The 20,207-nt window shown below is 39.5% G+C and overlaps 4 protein-coding genes across 6 annotated transcripts; 2 read left to right on the top strand and 2 right to left on the bottom strand.

Annotated features, from left to right (window-relative positions):
• Positions 1–215: 215 nt before the first annotated feature.
• LOC146697062 (Rieske domain-containing protein-like) lies at positions 216–3,234 on the top strand. The gene is made up of 4 exons (XM_085474166.1): positions 216–481; positions 1,921–2,142; positions 2,248–2,282; positions 2,433–3,234. The coding sequence occupies exons 2-4, from the start codon at positions 1,947–1,949 to the stop codon at positions 2,721–2,723; spliced, it is 522 nt and encodes a 173-aa protein (XP_085330292.1). The 5' UTR covers positions 216–481; positions 1,921–1,946; the 3' UTR covers positions 2,724–3,234.
• A 461-nt stretch (positions 3,235–3,695) lies between these two features.
• Positions 3,696–9,309, top strand: gtf2h3 (general transcription factor IIH, polypeptide 3). Of its 2 annotated transcripts, none has more exons than XM_085475519.1 (14): positions 3,696–3,757; positions 3,847–3,949; positions 4,041–4,120; positions 4,219–4,325; positions 4,707–4,849; positions 4,940–5,002; positions 5,446–5,475; positions 5,577–5,605; positions 5,699–5,773; positions 6,447–6,500; positions 6,692–6,760; positions 6,854–6,989; positions 7,073–7,109; positions 8,966–9,309. In XM_085475519.1, the coding sequence occupies exons 2-14, from the start codon at positions 3,940–3,942 to the stop codon at positions 9,033–9,035; spliced, it is 903 nt and encodes a 300-aa protein (XP_085331645.1). In that variant the 5' UTR covers positions 3,696–3,757; positions 3,847–3,939; the 3' UTR covers positions 9,036–9,309. The 2 variants fall into 2 exon arrangements, with proteins under 2 accessions (XP_085331645.1, XP_085331644.1); XM_085475518.1 differs by having other exon boundaries at positions 3,709–3,757; positions 3,837–3,949.
• An 81-nt stretch (positions 9,310–9,390) lies between these two features.
• On the bottom strand, positions 9,391–13,710 carry psmd9 (proteasome 26S subunit, non-ATPase 9). The gene is made up of 6 exons (XM_085475520.1): positions 13,515–13,710; positions 13,323–13,422; positions 10,915–11,108; positions 10,709–10,810; positions 10,371–10,459; positions 9,391–9,746 (listed from the first exon to the last, which is right to left on the bottom strand). Exons 1-6 carry the CDS (start codon positions 13,638–13,640, stop codon positions 9,719–9,721), a joined length of 639 nt encoding a protein of 212 aa, XP_085331646.1. The 5' UTR covers positions 13,641–13,710; the 3' UTR covers positions 9,391–9,718.
• A 1,163-nt stretch (positions 13,711–14,873) lies between these two features.
• Positions 14,874–20,009, bottom strand: LOC146697059 (rab5 GDP/GTP exchange factor-like). 2 transcript variants are annotated; one of them, XM_085475516.1, is made up of 9 exons: positions 19,726–20,009; positions 18,333–18,509; positions 18,006–18,133; positions 17,158–17,309; positions 17,007–17,076; positions 16,789–16,924; positions 16,562–16,656; positions 16,004–16,260; positions 14,874–15,908 (listed from the first exon to the last, which is right to left on the bottom strand). In XM_085475516.1, exons 2-9 carry the CDS (start codon positions 18,488–18,490, stop codon positions 15,522–15,524), a joined length of 1,383 nt encoding a protein of 460 aa, XP_085331642.1. In that variant the 5' UTR covers positions 18,491–18,509; positions 19,726–20,009; the 3' UTR covers positions 14,874–15,521. The 2 variants fall into 2 exon arrangements, with proteins under 2 accessions (XP_085331642.1, XP_085331641.1); XM_085475515.1 differs by having other exon boundaries at positions 18,333–18,506.
• Positions 20,010–20,207: the final 198 nt, after the last annotated feature.

Raw genomic sequence — 20,207 nt, 5'->3', positions numbered from 1 at the left:
TGCTATTTCAGTGTGTGCAGACTGCACTGCTGTATCATTTTCCACATTTTTTTTAATTTTCTGTTATTCCCCTATTTTGTTTTGTCTACCTCGCATGAATAAAGAAAATATCTCACCACGCAAATATACACACTAATTACGCAACAGTGAACTACTTCGGACAGATTTGCCACGAAGTGAAATGTTCTCTGAAAGTTTTTTTTCTTTTTGCTTTTGTTGCATTCTGTAGAGTTTCACCGGGGACGTATTTCGATGTAACACACAACATTGGCGCTTCCTGTTCAAACCTCAAACACTCGTAGATTTCTTGAAACTTCGACGTTTAGTTTACGTTTTGTAATTTCACACATGTCCAGTTTTCTCAGGAGGCCTGTTTTAGAAAGATAACGTGCTGACACGTGATCGAAGCGCTCTTCAGCAGCAACGAAAGAGACCGAGCATGACAGCCGCTCATTGACTTCACGGTGAAATTACAGAAAAGGTAATTAAACGCTTTATGGAGTTGGCGTAGAGAAATAGAGCTGAATAGAATAGAATAGAACGCGTTACTCGTTATGTGTTTCATATGTGTAAATGTGAACCTTATTAGCTAGCATATTTCTGTGTGTTTTAGTCACACAACGCTGGTTTCCTCCGTCAGGTTTGATAGATGAAAACAGGTGACAGGAGAGTATCCCTGGACAAAATTCAGACTTTTTACATAATCTGTACAAAGCCAGTCAAAGTGACAGATTATCGCTTACGAAAGGATTTACAATGTTTGTTTGTTTTTAAGTTAGTATATGAACTTTGGAAAGGAAAACAGTTTCTTCTTCTTCTTCTTCTTCTTCTTCTTCTTCTTCTTATTATTATTATTATTATTATTATTATTATTATTATTATTATTATTATTATTATCATCATCATGTCTAACTATAACTGTACAAAAAGAACATTAGGTTGTTTACAGTGTTCATCCAAGTGACTTCAGCAATGACATCAGTCTATATCTCAAATATACCAGAATAACCAAAAACTCTTCATGGCAGTTATATTGAAATTGTCTGTGGGCAACATGAAACCAGATTTACACTTATTATTTTGATTTGGGAGGAGGTGCTGGCCGTCGGATTGGGGTCTGGAATGCGGGGCCTCCCTGCTACTGCAGATAAGGAGGCGGTCTGCTTTCCTCCACCCCTGAGAGAAGGGTTACATCTCCTGGGTCTGTGTATGGTTTGCCCCTCTGGGGCAGGGGTACCCAGACCTGGGATATAGAGTATGTTTGGAGAGTGTGAATGTGTGTACAGTGTCTATTTGTGTCTGTCTCCACGTCAGGTGAGTGCTGAGTATTTGTTTGTGTATATGGGGGTGGGAATGCATGGTTGTGTCTGCATGCGCCTGTTCGTCTGTGTCTATATGTCAGCTTGGGTCTTAGACTCCACCTCTCTGGGAACATCTCAGGCTCTCCGAGGTATGGAGACTTATCTCCCCTCACCACACTCCCTGCCAGTGGCTGATGCCCTCAGACGTTGGTGTATTGGTGGTTCTTGGTGTCTGGGGCTGGGCGCTCATGTATGTACCGGCTCACTCCTGGTGGCTGATTGGCGGGGCCTGGTGCCTGTGGCTCAGCTGTGCCCCTTCCGGGGGTGGGGCCCTGAGGCCCGGTGGCCAGAGGACTTTTAACTGTATTTTCATAGGTTTTACAGCTTTTCCTTTGGATAATTCATACTACTCTGAAGAAAGTAGTAGGTAGACAATTAAGTGACTTTACTTGTATGAAGACATCCGAGGGGTTCTATGTGTAGTTATAAAAAGAGACAGACAAACACTGTTTTTTTGTGTGTTTTGTAACTGGAGTGTAATAAGCAATCCACATAAAATAAGAAATTAAAGTGATCTTTTTGTTCTTTTCATAAGCGTAATCTTTTTCATTTTATTCAGAATATCAGCTATAAGAAGAGATCAACATGTCCTCTGAGGACGAGATGTCTCAGACTTCTTCTGCCTCTTCCTCCTCCTCAAACTTGTCTACCTCCCACTTCATTGGAAAGAAGGAGGACATTGTCAAAGCTGGCCGTGTGACAAAGCTGGTGAACGGATGCAGAGATGTGCTGGTCGTGCATCACCAGGGGCAGCTTTATGCAATGGACGTGCACTGCTACCGTAAGTACTGCTTCTGCTGAGATAATCCATAGTACATTGCAGAGTATATGTTCTTCTACGGCTCGTCGTTGATGTCCATAATGCCACGTTTTTTTTCACGGACAGATTCAGGTGGTGCTTTACAGTATGGAGACATTGAGGTGAGTTTTCTGCTGTTTATTCTGATTACTGGTGTATATTAAGAAAATCAGTCACCTTTTGACTCGTTTACTGTAAACAGCTGTGCATAAGTCTGACACTCAACCTTTTCTGTAATATCTAAAAAATCTTTTGATCTGTGTTACCTTTAGGAGTTCAATGGACGGCTGTGCATCGTGTGTCCTTGGCACAAGTACAAGATCACCCTCGCAGAGGGGGAATCGCTTTACCAAGCTGTGGACGACCCTACAGCCAAACCGCTGAGGACTTACTGGCGCTCCAAGGGTGTCAAACAGCAGGTTCATAAGGTCACTGAGGTCAACGGGGATGTGTACGTGACGCTCAATGACTCCGGCGAAGCCATCGAGTCAGACGTCTACCAGACTGAGAAATACAGGCGCGCTTCACTCAAAGCCAAGCCGAAAGCCAAACCCAAGACATAACCTTTAATGCTTCAGGGACAATTTAAGGAGCTTTGCTCGTCTTCCATCTGACTCTCTGATCTTGTAATAATATAGAAAACATGGTGTTCTGCAGACGTGCATACAATCAGTAAATGTCTGGCATGGTGACTCCTCAGGAACATCTCTATTTTGAAGCTGATACAAACAGCTGACCAATACACAGTTTGTTTTTAGTTATATTTTCTAAATTACTGTTATTTTTAAACAAAAATAATCATTGTGTTTCATTATAACTTTATATGTGAATTTTTATAATTGTTGTTATTATTATCATTGTGTTTTTATTGTATTTATTTTTTTCTTGTTATTAAACTACCTTAATGGGGATCAATTTTTCCAGAAAAAATGGGACAGTGTGCAAAAAAAGCAGAATGTAATGATTTTGAAAATCATTGAAACATTAACTATTTAACTCAAAGTATGATGAAAAATAAAACATGCATCGTCTAATCTTATCTGTTATGCAATAAATAACACAATTTTAAAATGATTCAAGACTGTAACTGCTTATATTGTGAAATCTACAGCAGCAGCTTCTCAGGTAATCAGTTAGTTCAATTAAACTGATAACCCCCTGTCGTGATACTGCTGAATTTTATATATATAATATATAATTTTCTGTAAAAGATTTAAAAACTTAATGTGTTGTTTTTTTCTAGCACATGAACAGGATGATGATCTGAAGCTTGCAAAGAAATATTAGAATTAATTTATAGATGGAATTTCCATCCATAAATGTATTTTACAGACCGCCCTGCCTCCCGCCCTATGGCAGCTGGGAAGGGTTCAAGGGGGCCTCTAAATTGGATGAGCAGAAGATAAGGGATAGATGGAGAGATTTAAGAACGAAAAAAGGGTTGGTTTATATGACCATGAATGTAGAGAATGTATAGACCTAAGAATTTACGCTACAGCAAATGGGCGCTAGGTGGCAGCAGTGTGCCGGGCGTCTGTAGTCTGCTATGAAAAACCACAGAAGAAGAAAGAAATCGTTTCCTGGAGACGCCAGCGGTGTAAGTGATGAGAAATAATGTGCGTATCCCTGCATATAATTGTTTTTCCTAAACTATCTGGACCTTAATACGCTCCTAGCTGTCTGCAGATTGTTTGAAGTTTACGATAAAGTATGAGCACTAAGAGAAGATAGAGCAGCAGAATAGAAGCCATCTCTTTTTCAAGACAATAATCCGCCGTGATGGCATCAGGTATGTAGCCTGGCTCATAATGAGTCTTTGCAGTATTTGTTTTGTACACTCAGGTGCTTTTTGATGAATCTCTTTCAAAAATGTTGCCTAGAGGACGAAATCAACCTCCTGGTGATCGTCGTGGATGTAAACCCCATATGGTGGGGGCAGCAGGCTCAGCGGGATCCACAGGTATTAGCTGTGATGTCTGTGGTTACTCTGACTCATTAAAGTTTTTCTGAATGTCTCTGATGCCAAACAACGCTCCATGTACCCCTGTGTCCGCCCAGTTCACCCTGTCCAAGTGTATGGATGCAGTCATGGTGATGGGCAACGCTCACATGGCCATGGCTAGGACAAACAAGCTGGCTGTCATTGCTAGCCACTGCCAGGGCAGGTAATTTCATACCATAGTTTCACTGGGTTTTACTGCACAGAGGAATTTCTGAGGTCCACACACAGGCTTGTAAACCATATTAAGAGGAGAATCACCATCATGTGGAAAAGTATATTATCTGTCAGTTCTTGGACTTAAATATTAGGACATAAAAAACAGCAGTCGTCTTAAAATCAAGGAAATACAATATCAGATGAACAAAAACTGTTCATCTGTTTGCAGTGCAAACAGATTATCAGTTTAGCTGGTGGGTGTGGAATCCAATATGCTGGTCTGAGTATTTCTTCCACTAGTTTCAGTTTCCAGGAATAAAGTATTGTCTGTTTAATGTTTTGCTGCTGTCGCTGCTCATACGCGCTTTTCTCCCACTCACTTTTTCAGTCACTTCCTGTATCCCAGTAAGAGCTGGAGTGGAGAAGACGGTGGTGGCAATGATGTATCCTCAAGCGGAGATGGAAAATATGAACTCCTGTCTGCTGCCAATAACCTTATTGTCGAAGAGATCAGGAACATAATGTCAAAAAGTAAGCGTGTATTTACGAGGATAAACTCTTAGGTATTTAAAGATGTTGTACAATGCTCCCTAAAATTCAGTGTATCTCACATGATTTCAGTTGAAGTGACGGGAAATTCAACAGATACTTTGTTGGCCGGATCCCTCGCCAAAGCTCTCTGCTGTATCCTTTTCGTGCAGACTGTTTTATCATTTATGACATACTGTGCAATAATAAACAGTGCATTCAGTGCACGACTCCACAGAATCAGCCAGGAAGTGTAAGACAGGTGCTGGAAACTGTAAGCAGATATTTATATTTATAGCTTTTTTACAAAATTACTGTAATTAATGTCAAATGGGCCTACATATATGTAGGTAGTGCAGGAAAAATATTGTTAATCTTGACTTTAGAGGACATTTAGTGTCTATTTTGAAGAGAAATAGAATGCTATCACTTATTTAATCTTTCTTTTTTGCAATTTTAATTTATATGCCATCGTCGCCCAGAGAATTTGTTTGTGTTGCAGAACGTATGTGATGTTTTGCTCTAAAGTTAAATATCTATAGATTATTTATTTTCCACCAATATTATTTACTTTTTCACCTTAATCCTTTAATATATAGATATTCACCGGCTCACGAAAGAGCTGGAAGGTGATTTAATCTTTATACATGCTTAATGCCAGTTATTGAATGAAGTTTTCCATTTACCCTGCTTTAATGTGTATATATATATTTTCTCTCTCTTTTTTTAGTTGGACAAGAGATTAAATCAAGAATACTGGTAATGCCCAAATGTTCAAATATTATGAATGCTTTTGTTTAGTTTTTTTCCCCACCTGACTTTGACCCCTCTTTGACGCTTTGCACTGTATAGGTGGTAAAAGCGGCTGAGGACTGTGCTCTCCAGTACATGAACTTCATGAATGTGATTTTTGCTGCTCAGAAGCAGGTAGAATATTAATAGATCATTGTCCTGTATTAACACTTAATTACCCTTTACTTACTACAGCAACTGCTGTAGATGAAAAGTTGGACCTAAAGATGCTTATAATGAAATGCTGTGTTGAAATAAAATAGTTTAAAACTCCCAGAAATAAGTAAAGCTGTTGACACTATATATAAAAACATCTGCTATCACTTAACATCCAAGTCATTTTCATGCTGTTTTTAAGAAATATCAACCACTAATCCTTCTTTATTACACATAGAAGCCAAAATTTACAAAATAGAGTTAAATGTTTTATTCATTATGACCCAAACTAACCAGCTGAGTCCATAAATTCAACAAGACCGTCTTTACAGAGGTAAAGCTTGAGGAGCCGTTTTCCCATTGACTTCTATAAGAATGGAAGTGTTTTTGCAGCCAGAGCAGTCGCCACCTGGTGGCCATTAGAAAGAATCCAGGTTTAAGGCACTTGACTTTTCAAACCTGGGAGCCTTCTTCACCTATTATACTATTTATGATATCAACTGAAGTTAAACTAAGCCCAGGTTGTACTTGTCCTGTAATACCAGTTTGTAATATAAAATGGTTCAGTGAGTCAGCGTAATCTTTATTTAGGTAGAAATAGAAAGGTAAAAATGAAACGCTAAATTTAAAAACGTTTTTGTGTTTTAAACAGAACATCCTGATAGATGCCTGTGTGTTGGATTCAGACTCTGGTCTCCTTCAGCAGGTAAATTCTTATAGCTCTGTAAGGACAATCACCACTTTGCAGTTTTCCAAGTATTTAAGAAAAGTACTTTGTCTTAACACAAATATTTTTCAGTGTATTAACATCTTTAGTGCGAGGTAGTGTGGTGATTATCATGTGATGTGATGTGTGCCCTCTACCATGCTATCGTAACCGTTATATACTCATTTCAGGCTTGTGATATAACTGGAGGATTGTACATGAAGATACCACAGAAAGTCGCCCTTGCACAGTATCTGTTGGTGAGAGTGCAGTACAGTTTCACACGCATTAAGAAGAATGGGGTTGGTTTCATTTGCATCTAACGACAGCTGTTTTTGTTGTCTTCTGAGCAGTGGGTGTTCCTGCCTGACTCTGAGCAGCGGTCACAGCTGGTGCTGCCGCCGCCTGCACACGTGGACTATCGAGCTGCGTGTTTCTGCCACCGTAACCTCATTGAAATCGGTTATGTGTGCTCAGTTTGTCTGTCCAGTGAGTTTGAATTGCTTAAGTCTTTATTACTGGAAAGAGCTGCAGTATGTTTTTTTTAATCAGTCTGTTTCTTTTGTTTTTAGTATTCTGCAACTTCAGCCCCATTTGTACGACATGCGAGTAAGTGTCAGTGTTTGTGGAGTAGTGCTAATACATCTACATGTGTACATTCTGTACACTTATTTCCATATTAGGGCTGCCACAAGCGATTATTTTGATAGTTGACTAGTCACCGATTATTTTTGCGATTAGTCGACTAATCAGATCACGCGTCCATTGGACGTACAAAGTACAGCTTATTGCACCAGCAGCATCTGCTCTTATTTAACTATCATTAGCTATCATTGGAGTTTAATAAACGCAGCCGTCTGCTCCTTGCTATCTAAAATATAACAGGACACCTTAGTATATTCTCCAGCATCTCGCTCTTCTGATAATCAGCTGTCTGCTTGACGTTTATTCAGCTGTGTAAAAACTATAACTTTAATCTCAGCCAAACCGATTTACTCAGGAACAAATAAAATACTGAAAAAGGCCAAATAATAACATTTGTAAGTGATCTAATTGACTTGTATATCATGTTTAGCCTTAGTAGCGAAAGACAGTGGGGGGTTTCAAAAAGGTTGCTCTAGTGAGCCTTGAACCCCGGCTCGCTATCGAGCTGGTGGGTAACAGACGTCTCCGAAAACGTCGGAGCGCTTTTGAAAATATGTGGTGTCTTCATAAACTGAGAAGATATTTGAGGTTTACACAGCTACATCCTCGCCTGAAAAATGTTAAACGTTTATTTTGTGCCCCAGAAAGAATAATAAGAGTAATATTAAAACTAACTAGCTGCCGCCATTGTTGGAAACTGAGCAGGGCCGCGCTATGAATTCTGGGACACAGCTGCTTCTTCTTCTTCTTCTTCGGGGTTTAACGGCAGCTGGCATCCTTCTTCATGCAGCGCTGCCATCTTCTGTCTCAGTCCGTTATTACACTCTTGAACCCTTCTACTTATTCCTGCGTCTTTTGGGATCTTACAAAGCTTCAAACGACGCGTCGACTATTAAATTGGTCGTCGACGATTTTGATAGTCGACTAATCGTGGCAACCCTATTCCATATGTCTTTGAACATTGGCTTTTTCAAAAATATTTTTTGCCTCTGTACAACAGCACAGTGGATTTGTATCAGGTCTGAAGTGCAGACTGTTTTAATTCAAGGGGTCCAAAAAATATTACATTAACTGTTCAGCAAATACAGCCCTGTTTATATACAGTCCACCATTATGACAAGGTGATGCCTGTTTCCCTGTTATTTCTTGACAAATTAAGGAGAACTTTCTTTGGATAGATGAAACCACGGTTAACTTGTCCAAGAATTATGGGAAGTGAAAAGTATGGAGGAGTGAAACAGATCATGATCTGGAGCATACCATTTATCTGTTAAAAATATTGGAGGCAGTGTTATGGCATGGACATGTATGGCTCCCAGTGGAGGCAAGCCAATAGTGTTGATGCTGTGAATGCTGATAACCGTAGCAGGATGAACTGTGAAGCGTGCAGGTCTATACTCTCTGCTCAGCCAAATGCTGAGTTTCACAACGCAAATGGATAATGACCCAAAGCATACTGCACAAGCAACCAAATAGGATATTCTTAAATGGCTGAATCACCTCAACTCGATACAATATGCTTTTAGCTACTAAAACCAGAGACCCACAAACAAGCCTGGGTGAAGGCCTAGCAGAGCATCTAACAAGAGCAAAAGGAGCATTTGATCCACTGACTGCAAAGGACCTTTATTCAACTATTGAAACTAACCTTATGTGATGTTGTTAGTTTGATCAGTTCATTTTAGGCACCTGAAAGTGAAGGGCTGTGTATAAAGAAGTCTATAATAATTAAACAGTGCAAAATTTTATTTAAACACCTTAAAGCTTAAAGTCTGAACTTCAACTTCCATTTAAATCATGTATTGTTTTTTTCTTTTTAGGACTGCCTTCAAAATCCAGCTACCACAGATAGTCAAGCCCAAAAAGAAGAAACTGAAACAACCAATGTGATGGGGGATTTTTTTGTTTGTTTTCTCATACTAATACAGTGAATTTAAATATACTTGTGAGGCAGTATAGCCTTATGGACATGTGGAGTAACACCGATTGTCTTCATGTTCACCGAGGCTGGTACTCATGTTTGTAAAAACATAATTCAGACATGACTGAAAATAAGTCTCGTTTTCTTCGTCTTGGGTAAAAATCACTCACCCAAAATTAAAACAGACACCGTTTTGTTATGATTTCATTATTTTTACATTAAAAAGACACCGTAATAAACGTATGTTTTTGTTTCATTTTTACAATAATCGTAATAGTGCTGTCTCCATCGTGATCTCAGAAAGGTTTGGGTGTTTTTTCTCCACAGAGTTCAAAATAAGCCTTTATTAACAGAGGACTGCAAATCACGCATGTGCTCACAGTCAGCTCATCATCACTTCAGATAAATAAGTGTCCAGCTGTGCTCCCAACAGGAAATCAAACACTGAACACCATAAAGCTGCTTTTTAAACACACAGAAATCTAATCAAGGTTCAGCTCCACACTCAGTAAACTCAGCATGACTTCTTGAACAGAGGTGCTTTATTTTCATACATCCTGTTCTGAAAACTGGAATAAGGGATATTGTTCCAAGTTCCCATAAAGTAGTGAAAAAGCCAGAGAGAGTTTTCAAACTTTAAGTGTTAGGGTGATCATCGCTGAACTGGAACGATGTTACATCTGAAAAATACAAAAATCAAGAATAACTTTTTACTTCTTATGGACATGATATGATGAATTTTAAGTATGTGTACTAAAAAGTGTTTTACTAGTGTCACTACATGGCAAATTGTAGAAATAATATGCCAAGAAACAATTTTTCAGCATTTTCTTGGCATTGAGGGCATCACTTGTTTTTGTTTCCAAATATCTATTAATCTCCAAACTCGTACAACTCAGGAGCTGCATCCTCTGAAGGTGTGCACTACATAGGACACAAAGCCCACACTGAGCTGCAACTGTGACAGCAGCAGAGGTAGAGTAGTATATTTTTGAGGGATATGAGGGTGAGAGAATAAACCACAGTATTTCAGATGATGCAAGAAAATTAATTATTCATTCATTTTTAAATTTGAAAACTTCTCACAGCCCCGAGCAGATGTTGGATTTTATATCCAGTAAAAATTTAGAATGGCGTTTTCCCAGATGATGTGATAGGACACAAACTTCGTTGGCAGCATAGAAATGGGAGAGACTTTGCTACAGTGCTGCAACATGATCAGCCTTTAAAGGATGCATCCCCTGAGCTGGGGGAGAGCTTGAGTCTATATCAAACATGTCATTTTACCACAGTCGTGCACTCACCCCAGCAAACCTCTGCCTGACCACCGCTGTGGAGTCAGGCTCATCTGAACTTTCTGGCCAGCCCGGATCACCGAGACGTGCAATGGTTTCTGCAGAGGAATGTCAAATTACAGTTTGCAGACTCAAATAACAACAAGGGAGATGCTTTTAAGAAACAAAAACAAAAAATCAAAACATTGCATTCTCTCATTATGACAAAGTTAAATACAAATGAAATTATATGCAAAGTATGACTTCTTATGCATCACAAGCTTCATGCATCAACAAAAATAAACTGTAATGGAATATTAAGAAATGAAGTTTGATTAATTGCCCATTGAGTTTTCTGTGGTTCTTACCCCTTCACTGTGTTGCACCACAGAAGCAATATTCTGGAGGTTCTGAAAGTTCCCTGAGTTCACAGAACCAAACTCGATCAGCTGATCACCGACTCTGAGCCCCTTTTAAAAGAAACAATCACTAAAATTATAGGAGAACCCCCCCAACAATGTTTTGCAGTACAAACTGAAAACAGCTGCTAGCTACAAAAGTTCACATCACTCACAGCTCCACAGGCAGGTGATCCTTCTGTCACAGCATCAAGCTGAGCAAAAGGTGGAGGCAGCGTAACCTGATGTTCCATTGCCTCCTCCTGGGCTTCTGCCTCATCCTGTTCCCGCTTGGCTTTCTCTCGAGCATGCAACTTGTGTAGGGCTTCTTCTATCTCCGCCATGATGGTCTTGTGATCGTTCTGTAAACCTGAGTATAGAATAAATATCTTAATAGGGTTAAAACCAATCTGAAATCAAAGAAATATAATAAATAATAAGTATACATTAAAACATTAAATAACATATTAAGTAAACAAAAATATATAATATACACCCAATAGCCACTTTGTTGAAGACATCTGTTCAACTGCTTGTCAATGCAAATACCTAATCAGCCAATAACATGGCAGCAGCTACACTAAATGTAGCAGGGAGGCTGGTCTGAGTCTTTTAGAATCTGCTGAGATTTTCTCAACCAACCATCTCTAGGGTTTACAGAGACTGGTCAGAAAAACAGAAAATGTCCAGTAAGTGGCAGTTCTCCGGGTGAAAATACTTTGCTGATGTCAGAGGTCAGATGAGAATGGCTTCGAGCTAATAGGAAGGCAACAGTAACTCAAATAACCACTCGTTTAAGCTATGCTGGAGTATCTCTGAACTCACAACATCTGGAACATTGAAACATATGAGCTACAGCAACAGAAGACCACACAAGGCGCTACACCTGTCAACTAAGAACAAGAAACTACAGCTACAATCGGGAGGGGCTCATCAAAATCAAACAACAGAAGATTGGAAAAATGTTTCCTGGTCTGATGAGTTTTTCATTTCTGCTGCAACAAAAGCACGAATCCACTGCATCAGCAGTTCAAGTAGATTATGGTGGTGTAATGGTGTTGGGGATATTTTCTTGGTCCACTCTGGGTCCTTAGTACTGAGTGAGCATCATTTAAACTTCCCACCCTACCAGAGTATTGTTGCTGAACACGTTCATCCCATTTTTAGCACCTTGTTGAATCTATGCATTGAAGCATTAATGCAGCTCTGAAGGCAAAGGTGGGTGCAGTCTGGTGTACACTCTGGCAAGTGTATTACATCTTAGAAAAATAAATGGCATTTAAAATGCTTACTACATGTATTTAAAACCAAATAGAATTATCTGTTGGTGTCATCTTTAAAATATTTTAGTGACCATTAACATGTAGTTTTGTTTCATCATGCCTTGGGAACGTAGATAAGTTATCTGAAATACTACTTTAACTTTTAAAAACGCACCGCACACGTGGTGTGTGCGTAAATTATGAGATATCAGTTTGTGCTTTGATAGCATACATCAGTTTTTCTGCCACACAACATAAAGAGACATTATCTGCCACCAGAGATGGGCAGTAGCGCGTTACTTGTAACACGTTACTGTAATCCGATTACTTTTTTCAAGTAACGAGTAAAGGGATTACTATTGCAAAAAATGGTAATTAGATTACCGTTACTTTCCCGTAGGAACGCTGCGTTACTGCGTTACTAAAACCGTGGGTTTTTTGCAAGAATGTCTCATGACAGTGACGTAAGCAAGTGCGACGTTTGTGACAACAGCTGTATGCAGATCAACAGTGGATAATATATCGAGTACTGACCTTACTTTGAGTTTGATTCCATAAAAAGTGACAAAAACATTAGCGTCTGTTGTGCGTGGGAAGAAAACTTCTTTTTACAGCGAAAAAAACCCCTAAACCTCCAAGCAAGCACCGAGTGCGCAACGACGTAATGGGAAACTCACAGAGAAACTCGCGGATTCTTCCACTGACCGCCGCAGCACACCTGCACCAGGGTAAACCTCCGCCTACCCGACTCCTGCTTTACAGGTGAAAATAGAGCAAAAGGAGCGCTAGTCTTTGATTTTATTTATTTTCTGCTGTGTTTTACTTGCATCTATTTGAAAGAGTGAGTGTAAACACACACACAAAAAGAAAAAATTATGTGCTGGAATGTGCAGAAAATAGGTTTAAATATTAAACAAATTTCTTCCAGTCAGAGAATGTTGCATATAATTTAATTTTTGCTTGATGCATAAAGTTAAAAGATTAAAACTAATAAAACAAGTTTTAAAAAGGGACTTTTCCATTTGATTACATTTTGTATGATGGATTATGCAGAAAAAGTAGAATTGGGCTGAAAGATCTATCGCTTTATCACCTATTCAGGTTGTAAATCGTGTTTTTAAAAAGTAACTAAGTAATTAATTACTTTTGAAAATAAGTAATCAGTAAAGTAACGGGATTACTTTTGGGGAAGTAATCAGTAATTAGTTACTGATTACTTTTTTCAAGTAACTTGACCAACACTGTCTGCCACACAGTCAAACACGACATGCGTGTCTCCAGCTGTCAGGGAAACCACTGAAAGCAAACAAACTGCTGCTCACATGAAATGTTGTGCCTAGCCGTCCTAATCTGGTACAGATTAACATCTGCTCGTGGGTAACCCTCCGCATCCACCAAAGAGTCTTCAACTCCGACCCCCTGCTGTAAATAAAAGTAAACAAAGGCGATTAAAAAAACCTTACTGTGACTTAGCTTTGTGCTACGTTTTGCTAATAATATGGTCGCCGACTTACGTCTTGTAGGACATCGTAATACGCCTTTATCTGCTCTTCAATTTCATCTTTCTTCTTGATGAGGTTTTTAACATCATCCATTGTTATTTCGGAGTTTCCAGGAATGTTTTCATCTGTCATCTTCATGGCTGCTCCAACTAGTGCTTCCGGTGTAACGCCTGTTTCTTCTTCGCTTGTCTTTATTTGGCAGTAAAGCGCTCCGCTGCCCCTCAATGATTTGCTCGTTGTACGAAAACATTTTAGACGATCTTTAAACTGGTATTACTGCCAACAGCACAAATAATAATGAAATTACTGTTGGTCATTGTTATGGTGTCCAAAACAACTACAGCCGAAAAGCGCAGAATTAGAATGAAATAACTAATAATTTAAATGACACATATAGAATTTCTAAAAAAATACCTAAACTGGAACATTTAAACTTTGGCTCATATTTTTTATACTCCAGTGGAAAACACGTTCACCACTGGGTTCCATCAGTACAAAGCCCAAATAAAAAACTTCCGACATCTCATACACAACAGTGATCAATGATTCTTCCTTTTGTGCATCTCTCAGCTCAGATGTTTTTGTCCTCTACCTGCTTCCATCTGAGAAGCAGAGCTGTAAGCTCTCGGGGCCCTCTTCTGTTGAACAAGCTCGTTTGGTTTGGGAGAGAAACACCCTCTCTATTTTTAAGATTAGGTTCAAAACTCTCCTTTTTGATATAGCTCATTGTTTATATGTTTATATGCGACTTTACTCTTAGTTATTATGCCGAGACTCTTTTCCACTCGACTGAAGATCTAGATTAGGCAACAATATTCACAAAAAAAAAAAAAAAAAAAAAAAAAAAAAATTAGGTCAACTTATTGCCTGTGTATCCTGAATGACTAGGACCCCGCCCCCCTCCTGATGATGCAGTAATGCTGGTTGTAAATAACAATTTTGAAGTTGCAAGAGATTATCACTATTTTTGCCCTCACCAAAACTAAACAAAATATTAGTGCGAGGCTTTTTTGAGTACTTTATTTTTCCTGTATACCAATTTATTTATTTTCCAAAAGAGCTACCAACAGTTTTTTCTAATCATATAAGATGCAGACAGTTATTGCTACTAGAATCTCAGCATGAATTTGAAACCTTTCAGTTTTCCATTTATATGATAAAGTTTTGTTTTTTTAATTAAAAAAAAGTTAAAGCTTTTAATGGAAATTAGTAAAGGAGGACCAGGTTTGGACTATCAGTCATTGGACTGAGTCATTTCAACATCTGACACCTGTCTGACTTTCCAAAAAGCCAAGTTTCTAAAACTTCTCTGTTGGCAATATGGCAAATAATCATCGGCTTTAGTGAAGGAAAACACCCAAACACATTACATTCAATCATGTGTCACCTTTAATATATTAGATGCATACCATCACAGATCTTTAGATGAAGCCCTTGGATTTTTTTCAGAAATCTTTCTAGAGCTGTAAACAACGTGCAGCTTGTGCATGCTAAAGATTTTTTGCACCCACGTGCTGAGAACAAATACACAGCTTTCACAAATACACCCCTGACTTTTAGTCAAGAACAGTCACACCAACTTGTCCTGTAGCCTACTTTGGAATTTCAGAGCAGCATACATAAAGGCACAATGGTATAAAACTATTCAAAATTATCATAGTGAATAAGTATTGTAAAGTGTTTGTTCTACATCTGTAAGTGCTGTGTACCCTGAGTGCTTAGATAGTACATATGAGATCTCTTATTGGAAAATGGAATGTGATTTATTGGCTCAATGCTTAAATTGGACAGATGGGCAAATAATTTGGACTAGTCATTAAAACCTCTGTGAACGTTGTGTTACTGCATGCATAAAGTTTCCTTCATCTTCAGCTGGCTTACAAATGCCCTACTCCTGCATTGGGAGCATGTGCAAATGTGGCACTGGAAAGTACGCTTCATTTGTCCTGCAGCCTACAAATGTTAGTGCTGACGATTAAATAAAGTCAAGTGCCAGATTAGCTCTATTAATAGAAATGCCTAACAGCCTGTTTCCCTCAAACCTCCGTCTTGATCCTCAAGCACCAGCACTGACTCCTCCTTATTATCCTGAGTGGACAACAAAACCTCCTTCTGAGCAGTTATCTCCTTCTGAGCCAGGACAAATTGGCTTCTGGTCTCGTCCAGCTGTGAATGAACTTCTTGCACCCACTTTTGTAGCTGCGCATTGAGAGCATCCATACCTTGGTCCAGCTTCTCCTGCCTGCCTTTGAGGTCTTCTAGCAGGTTCTGTGTGTCACTGATCACCTGCTGCCTCCTGTTTAATGCACAGGGAGTACGCTGACCCAGCATGTAGCCTTCAAACTCTTCTGGACTGAGGCTGAGTGCCGGCCCATCCAGCTTTTCAATGAAGGCCACAGCACAGGACTAAATAAAGAGATGCGGACACCCGTATGAGTTATTAACAGGTCTAACAACACCCTGTGGTGTATGATGGGTGAGGAACTTTTCAGTCAACTCACCAAATTTGTGAAATAGTAGCCGCTCTCTCCTGCCATCAGACTGTGAGGGAGCCCAAAACGAATCACGTATTGCATGTTGGAGTGGAGGCGAGGCGGATTGGCCTTCAGCACCACGTAAACCAGGCTTGACAAGAAGTCATCAGCATTAGCAGGCTCACTGTTTGAGCGGGAAAGGGCTTCGAAGACATGCTGGCTGCATTTGGAAACGCACGCGAGTTTGTCTTGAGGTGCTCGTTTGGCATCCATTTCGATTATGGCTGTGGGAAAAATAAAGGCTGGAACTCATTTCAAATGTTATGACATTGACAAAATATGCCTCCCTTTATCATTAAAGTAACAGTTTTTCATTTTAGGAAATGCACTTTTTCTTTTCTTATGTCAGGGAGTTAAATACGAGGCTGCAGTTGGCAAGCCTGGACCCGTACACAGGTAATATGTTACCAGCATTAAAGCTGCTCATGACATGAATCTTTTGATGCAATTTTTAGATAAGAAAGCAAACAAATGCATTTCCCACCATATCAAACTGCTCATTTAAGTATTGAGATTTTAAATCACCAGTTATAGCAGGCAGAAAGGGGTCGCCTGTGACAGAGACCTTTTCATCAGGAAAAGGTACGCCTAGCATCTGCGGCGTAACCCAGTTCAAAGAACTGCAAATAAGAGACATTAGTTATAAAAAACAAAAACACAAAACTTCTAATCCTGACTTTTAACTCAGGATTAGAAGTTTGGGGTTTTTTTTCCAAGATGGGTAAAACCAAAACAAAACACAGCTGATGTACCGGATCCTTCTCTGGAGAGCCAGGTCCTTCTGTTCATCATCACAGCTGTCATGGCAGAAAACCCATTTGTGCAGCCGTGTCATTATTAACTTCTCTACATGCTCCATTATCTGAGTGACCTGAGCTTCAGGAAAACCTGAAAACATAAACAGCGATTTAAAAGCCACTTTAAATACAAATATTGCATCATACACAGTTTGGAACAGATCTGTACTCACTGCTAAAATATTCAGCAAAAGACTGATAAAAATCCTGCACGAGGTCTGACTGCTTCTGCACCGGCAGATCCTGCAAAGATGACGTGACTCGATGATCAGGATGCCTCTAGCTCGTGACATAATTGTCGTGTTAGATGCTTAAACTGCTTACATGGTATGCCTCCATTGTGTTGAGAAAAGCTGTACAGCGGGACTGCAAGCGCTGGGAAGGAGGACTCCGAAGTATCTTTAGGAAACCAGTGAAGTCTCCAGGCTCAAGGTTTTCGTAGGCTTTTAACACATTTGCACGGCTTTCAGAAGACTCTGGAGGGACAAATAGTCAAAAGGTGAAGAGGCAGCAAAATCCAAACAGATAGCCAGATAATCTAATCCAGGGGTGAGGGAACTCTAGGCCTCAAGCGCCAGTGTCCTGCAGGTTTTAGATGTGTCCTTGATCCAACACAGCTATATAATATGGGTAAATTACATCCTTAACATGTCTTGAGGTTCTCCAGAGGCCTGGTAATACTATATATAGTATATAGGTATGTATAATTTGGATGTGTACAAAAGACCAAAACAGTATATATAGTGCATTCTGGTTCAGCAGAAGGTATGGTGGATGTTTATGTACAGTGATTATTAGTAAAGTCTGTTGCCTTATTCTCTGCATTTTGCTGGGGGGGGGGGGGGGTTCTTACAGACAGCAAAAATACTGAGTGAAGGTTAAAACTTTTACCTTCATGGACTTAATGACAATGTTTAGAGGAAGAATTCTGGCTTTCTATTCAGAGGTGCTGGGTAGTATTAAGTTATTCTTCTTTTTGAGTATTTCAGAGAGACAGGATTGCAGAAAAAAAGTAAAAAGGGCCACCTTGGTTGGTGTGACAGAGGAGGATGCTTGGACAAGGTGAAATGGAGGCAGCTGATCTGCTGTGGCAACCTCAAATGGGGCTAGCTGCTGTAACTGGCTGTTGACCTAATAATGACTTTAAGACAACCACAAAACTAAAGTTTTACCTTGAGGTTTTGGAGGCGATGGGCTGCCCCAGAACAGTCTTCTCACTGTGTTAATTCGACGACCTTTCTCAATGTTTTTCTTCTCCTCAAATTTGGAGAATGTGGGGAGCGTTCCATCACTGCGCGGTCTATGAGGAATGAAAGGATTAGACATCTCTGTCCCGAGCTGAGAGACAGAAAACAAATGGAAGGTCTCTCTATCTGCATTTAGACTGATGCGTTATACCCTCACATATCCAGATGTCATATTAAAGGGCAGTATTCTCACATACATTTTCAATATACTTTAACATAATGAGCAAACGTAACAGCGTGAATAAAGTTTACCTAATTTCTTCTCTCGGGGTTCCAGCGGCCCGTGCCCTCTCTCTCCAGCACTTGGAGCACAAACCCTGCCATGCTGGGTTTCCATAGTAACCACATGCGTTCTTACAGAGCAGCTCCTCCTGAGAAACTCTGATTCCTCTCTGTTTATCCATCAACATGTCTTTTATATGCTACCTGCTAGACATACAATTCAGCTTTAGAGCACAAAAAAAGTAAAGTTCCACTATACTTATCATCATAATTATTATACTTAACTACTCAATATTTGTCTTATAAAAAACGTCAGTAATTTTAAAGAAAGCTCAGTTGTGTGTTTGAAACTATAGCCTGGTTATGCGTACCATAGCCCAACACCCTGTGAAAATAAAAAAAACAAAAAACAAAAACTCAACCAAGTCTCATTTTATGATTCTGGATGACCACATAATGTCAGAATTGCAGTGACGCAAAGAACATTAAACTGAACAACTAAAACTGATAAATATAAGATTGGAAAAATGTCCAAATTCCATTTTGGCACAGGGTCAGAAAACATTAATGCATGGATCCATCTTGCCTTGTATCAATTGTTCAGGCTGGTGGTGCTGTGCAAACTTTGAACCTTAGTGCCGACTAAGCATTGCTTAAACACCACAGCATAACGGAGTATTGTTGCTCACCACTTCCATCCCTCTATGACCACAGTGTTCCTATCTTCTGATGGGACAGACAACACACCATTTCGCAAAGCTCAAATCATCACAAACTGGTTTACTGAACACGACAATGCGTTCACTGTACTTGAGTGAGCTCCACAGTCACCAGATCTCAATCTAATAAAGCACCTTTGGGATGTGATGGAACGGGAGATTCACATCATAGATGTGCAGCAGACAAATCTGCAGCAACAGTGTGATGCTGTCATGTCAATATGGACAAAAATCTCTGCGTAATGCTTCCGGTTCAATGCTGAATCTATAGCGTGAAGCATTAAGGCCAATCTGATTGCAAAAGAGAATCCAAGCCGACACTAGCAAGCTCTACTTAAAGTGTCCAGTGAGTGAAAAATATCCTAAAATATCCTAGTATCCTAAGACGTCTTATACATTTCTATGGCGCTGAGAGTTAACTAACTTTTTCGGCAGTATCGAGTACTATTGCAAAAAGCTATAGCCTCGTGGTAACATTTTATTCAAAACTTTTCAATGAAGGCATAATGTCTAATCCCCGAGTGTATAAGAGTTGGGTGTTAGCCGTTAGCATCTCAAGCTGGAGCGGTTGACTGTCAGCTGAGGGGGATTGGCGACAAGAACCGCTGGCTAATGCTAATGCTAGTACCAACTAAAAGCGAGTGACCAGTCAATCATTAAATCAGTCACCAAAACCTCGTTTTAAACACAACCGTCAGTCTCACCTGTTAGCTGATAAAACCATTACCAGCCCCAGCTGTTATCTTATCAAAGCGCTCCTTTACTTTCTGGAGTCGTCACAGTCATAAACGCTTCATACTGATAACGAGAACCTTTCAGACCTCAGTTGAAGACATTTAGTAAGAAAAAACAAAAGGCTAAGAACAGGTAGCAAACATTAATAACGCCCAGTGGCACGAAACAGAACCAGAAAGTCCGCCGCTTCTAAAGCCGTGCAACCGGAAAAACCATCCAGAAGGAAACCGTGAAAGTACAGGTATTTGGACACCGTGTCGACCCTTCAAAGTAAAAGCTTTATATATACCGAGCATCTGTAGATTTCAAAATAAAACATATTTTTGGTTAATGCGATCTCGTATTATTATAGTTAATAACCACATAATCTTGTCTATCGTGGCTTTTATCTTAAAAAAAAAATACATAATCAAATAATGGAATAATTGTCAACTAATCAAAATTACAAAAA

This window comes from Copadichromis virginalis, linkage group LG12 (genome assembly GCF_057382275.1).
Source record: "Copadichromis virginalis isolate Kocher_CV1m ecotype Utaka linkage group LG12, C_Virginalis_male_GT1.1, whole genome shotgun sequence".
Classification (NCBI taxonomy): Eukaryota; Metazoa; Chordata; class Actinopteri; order Cichliformes; family Cichlidae; genus Copadichromis; species Copadichromis virginalis.
This window is presented reverse-complemented; position numbering and strand designations above follow the sequence as displayed.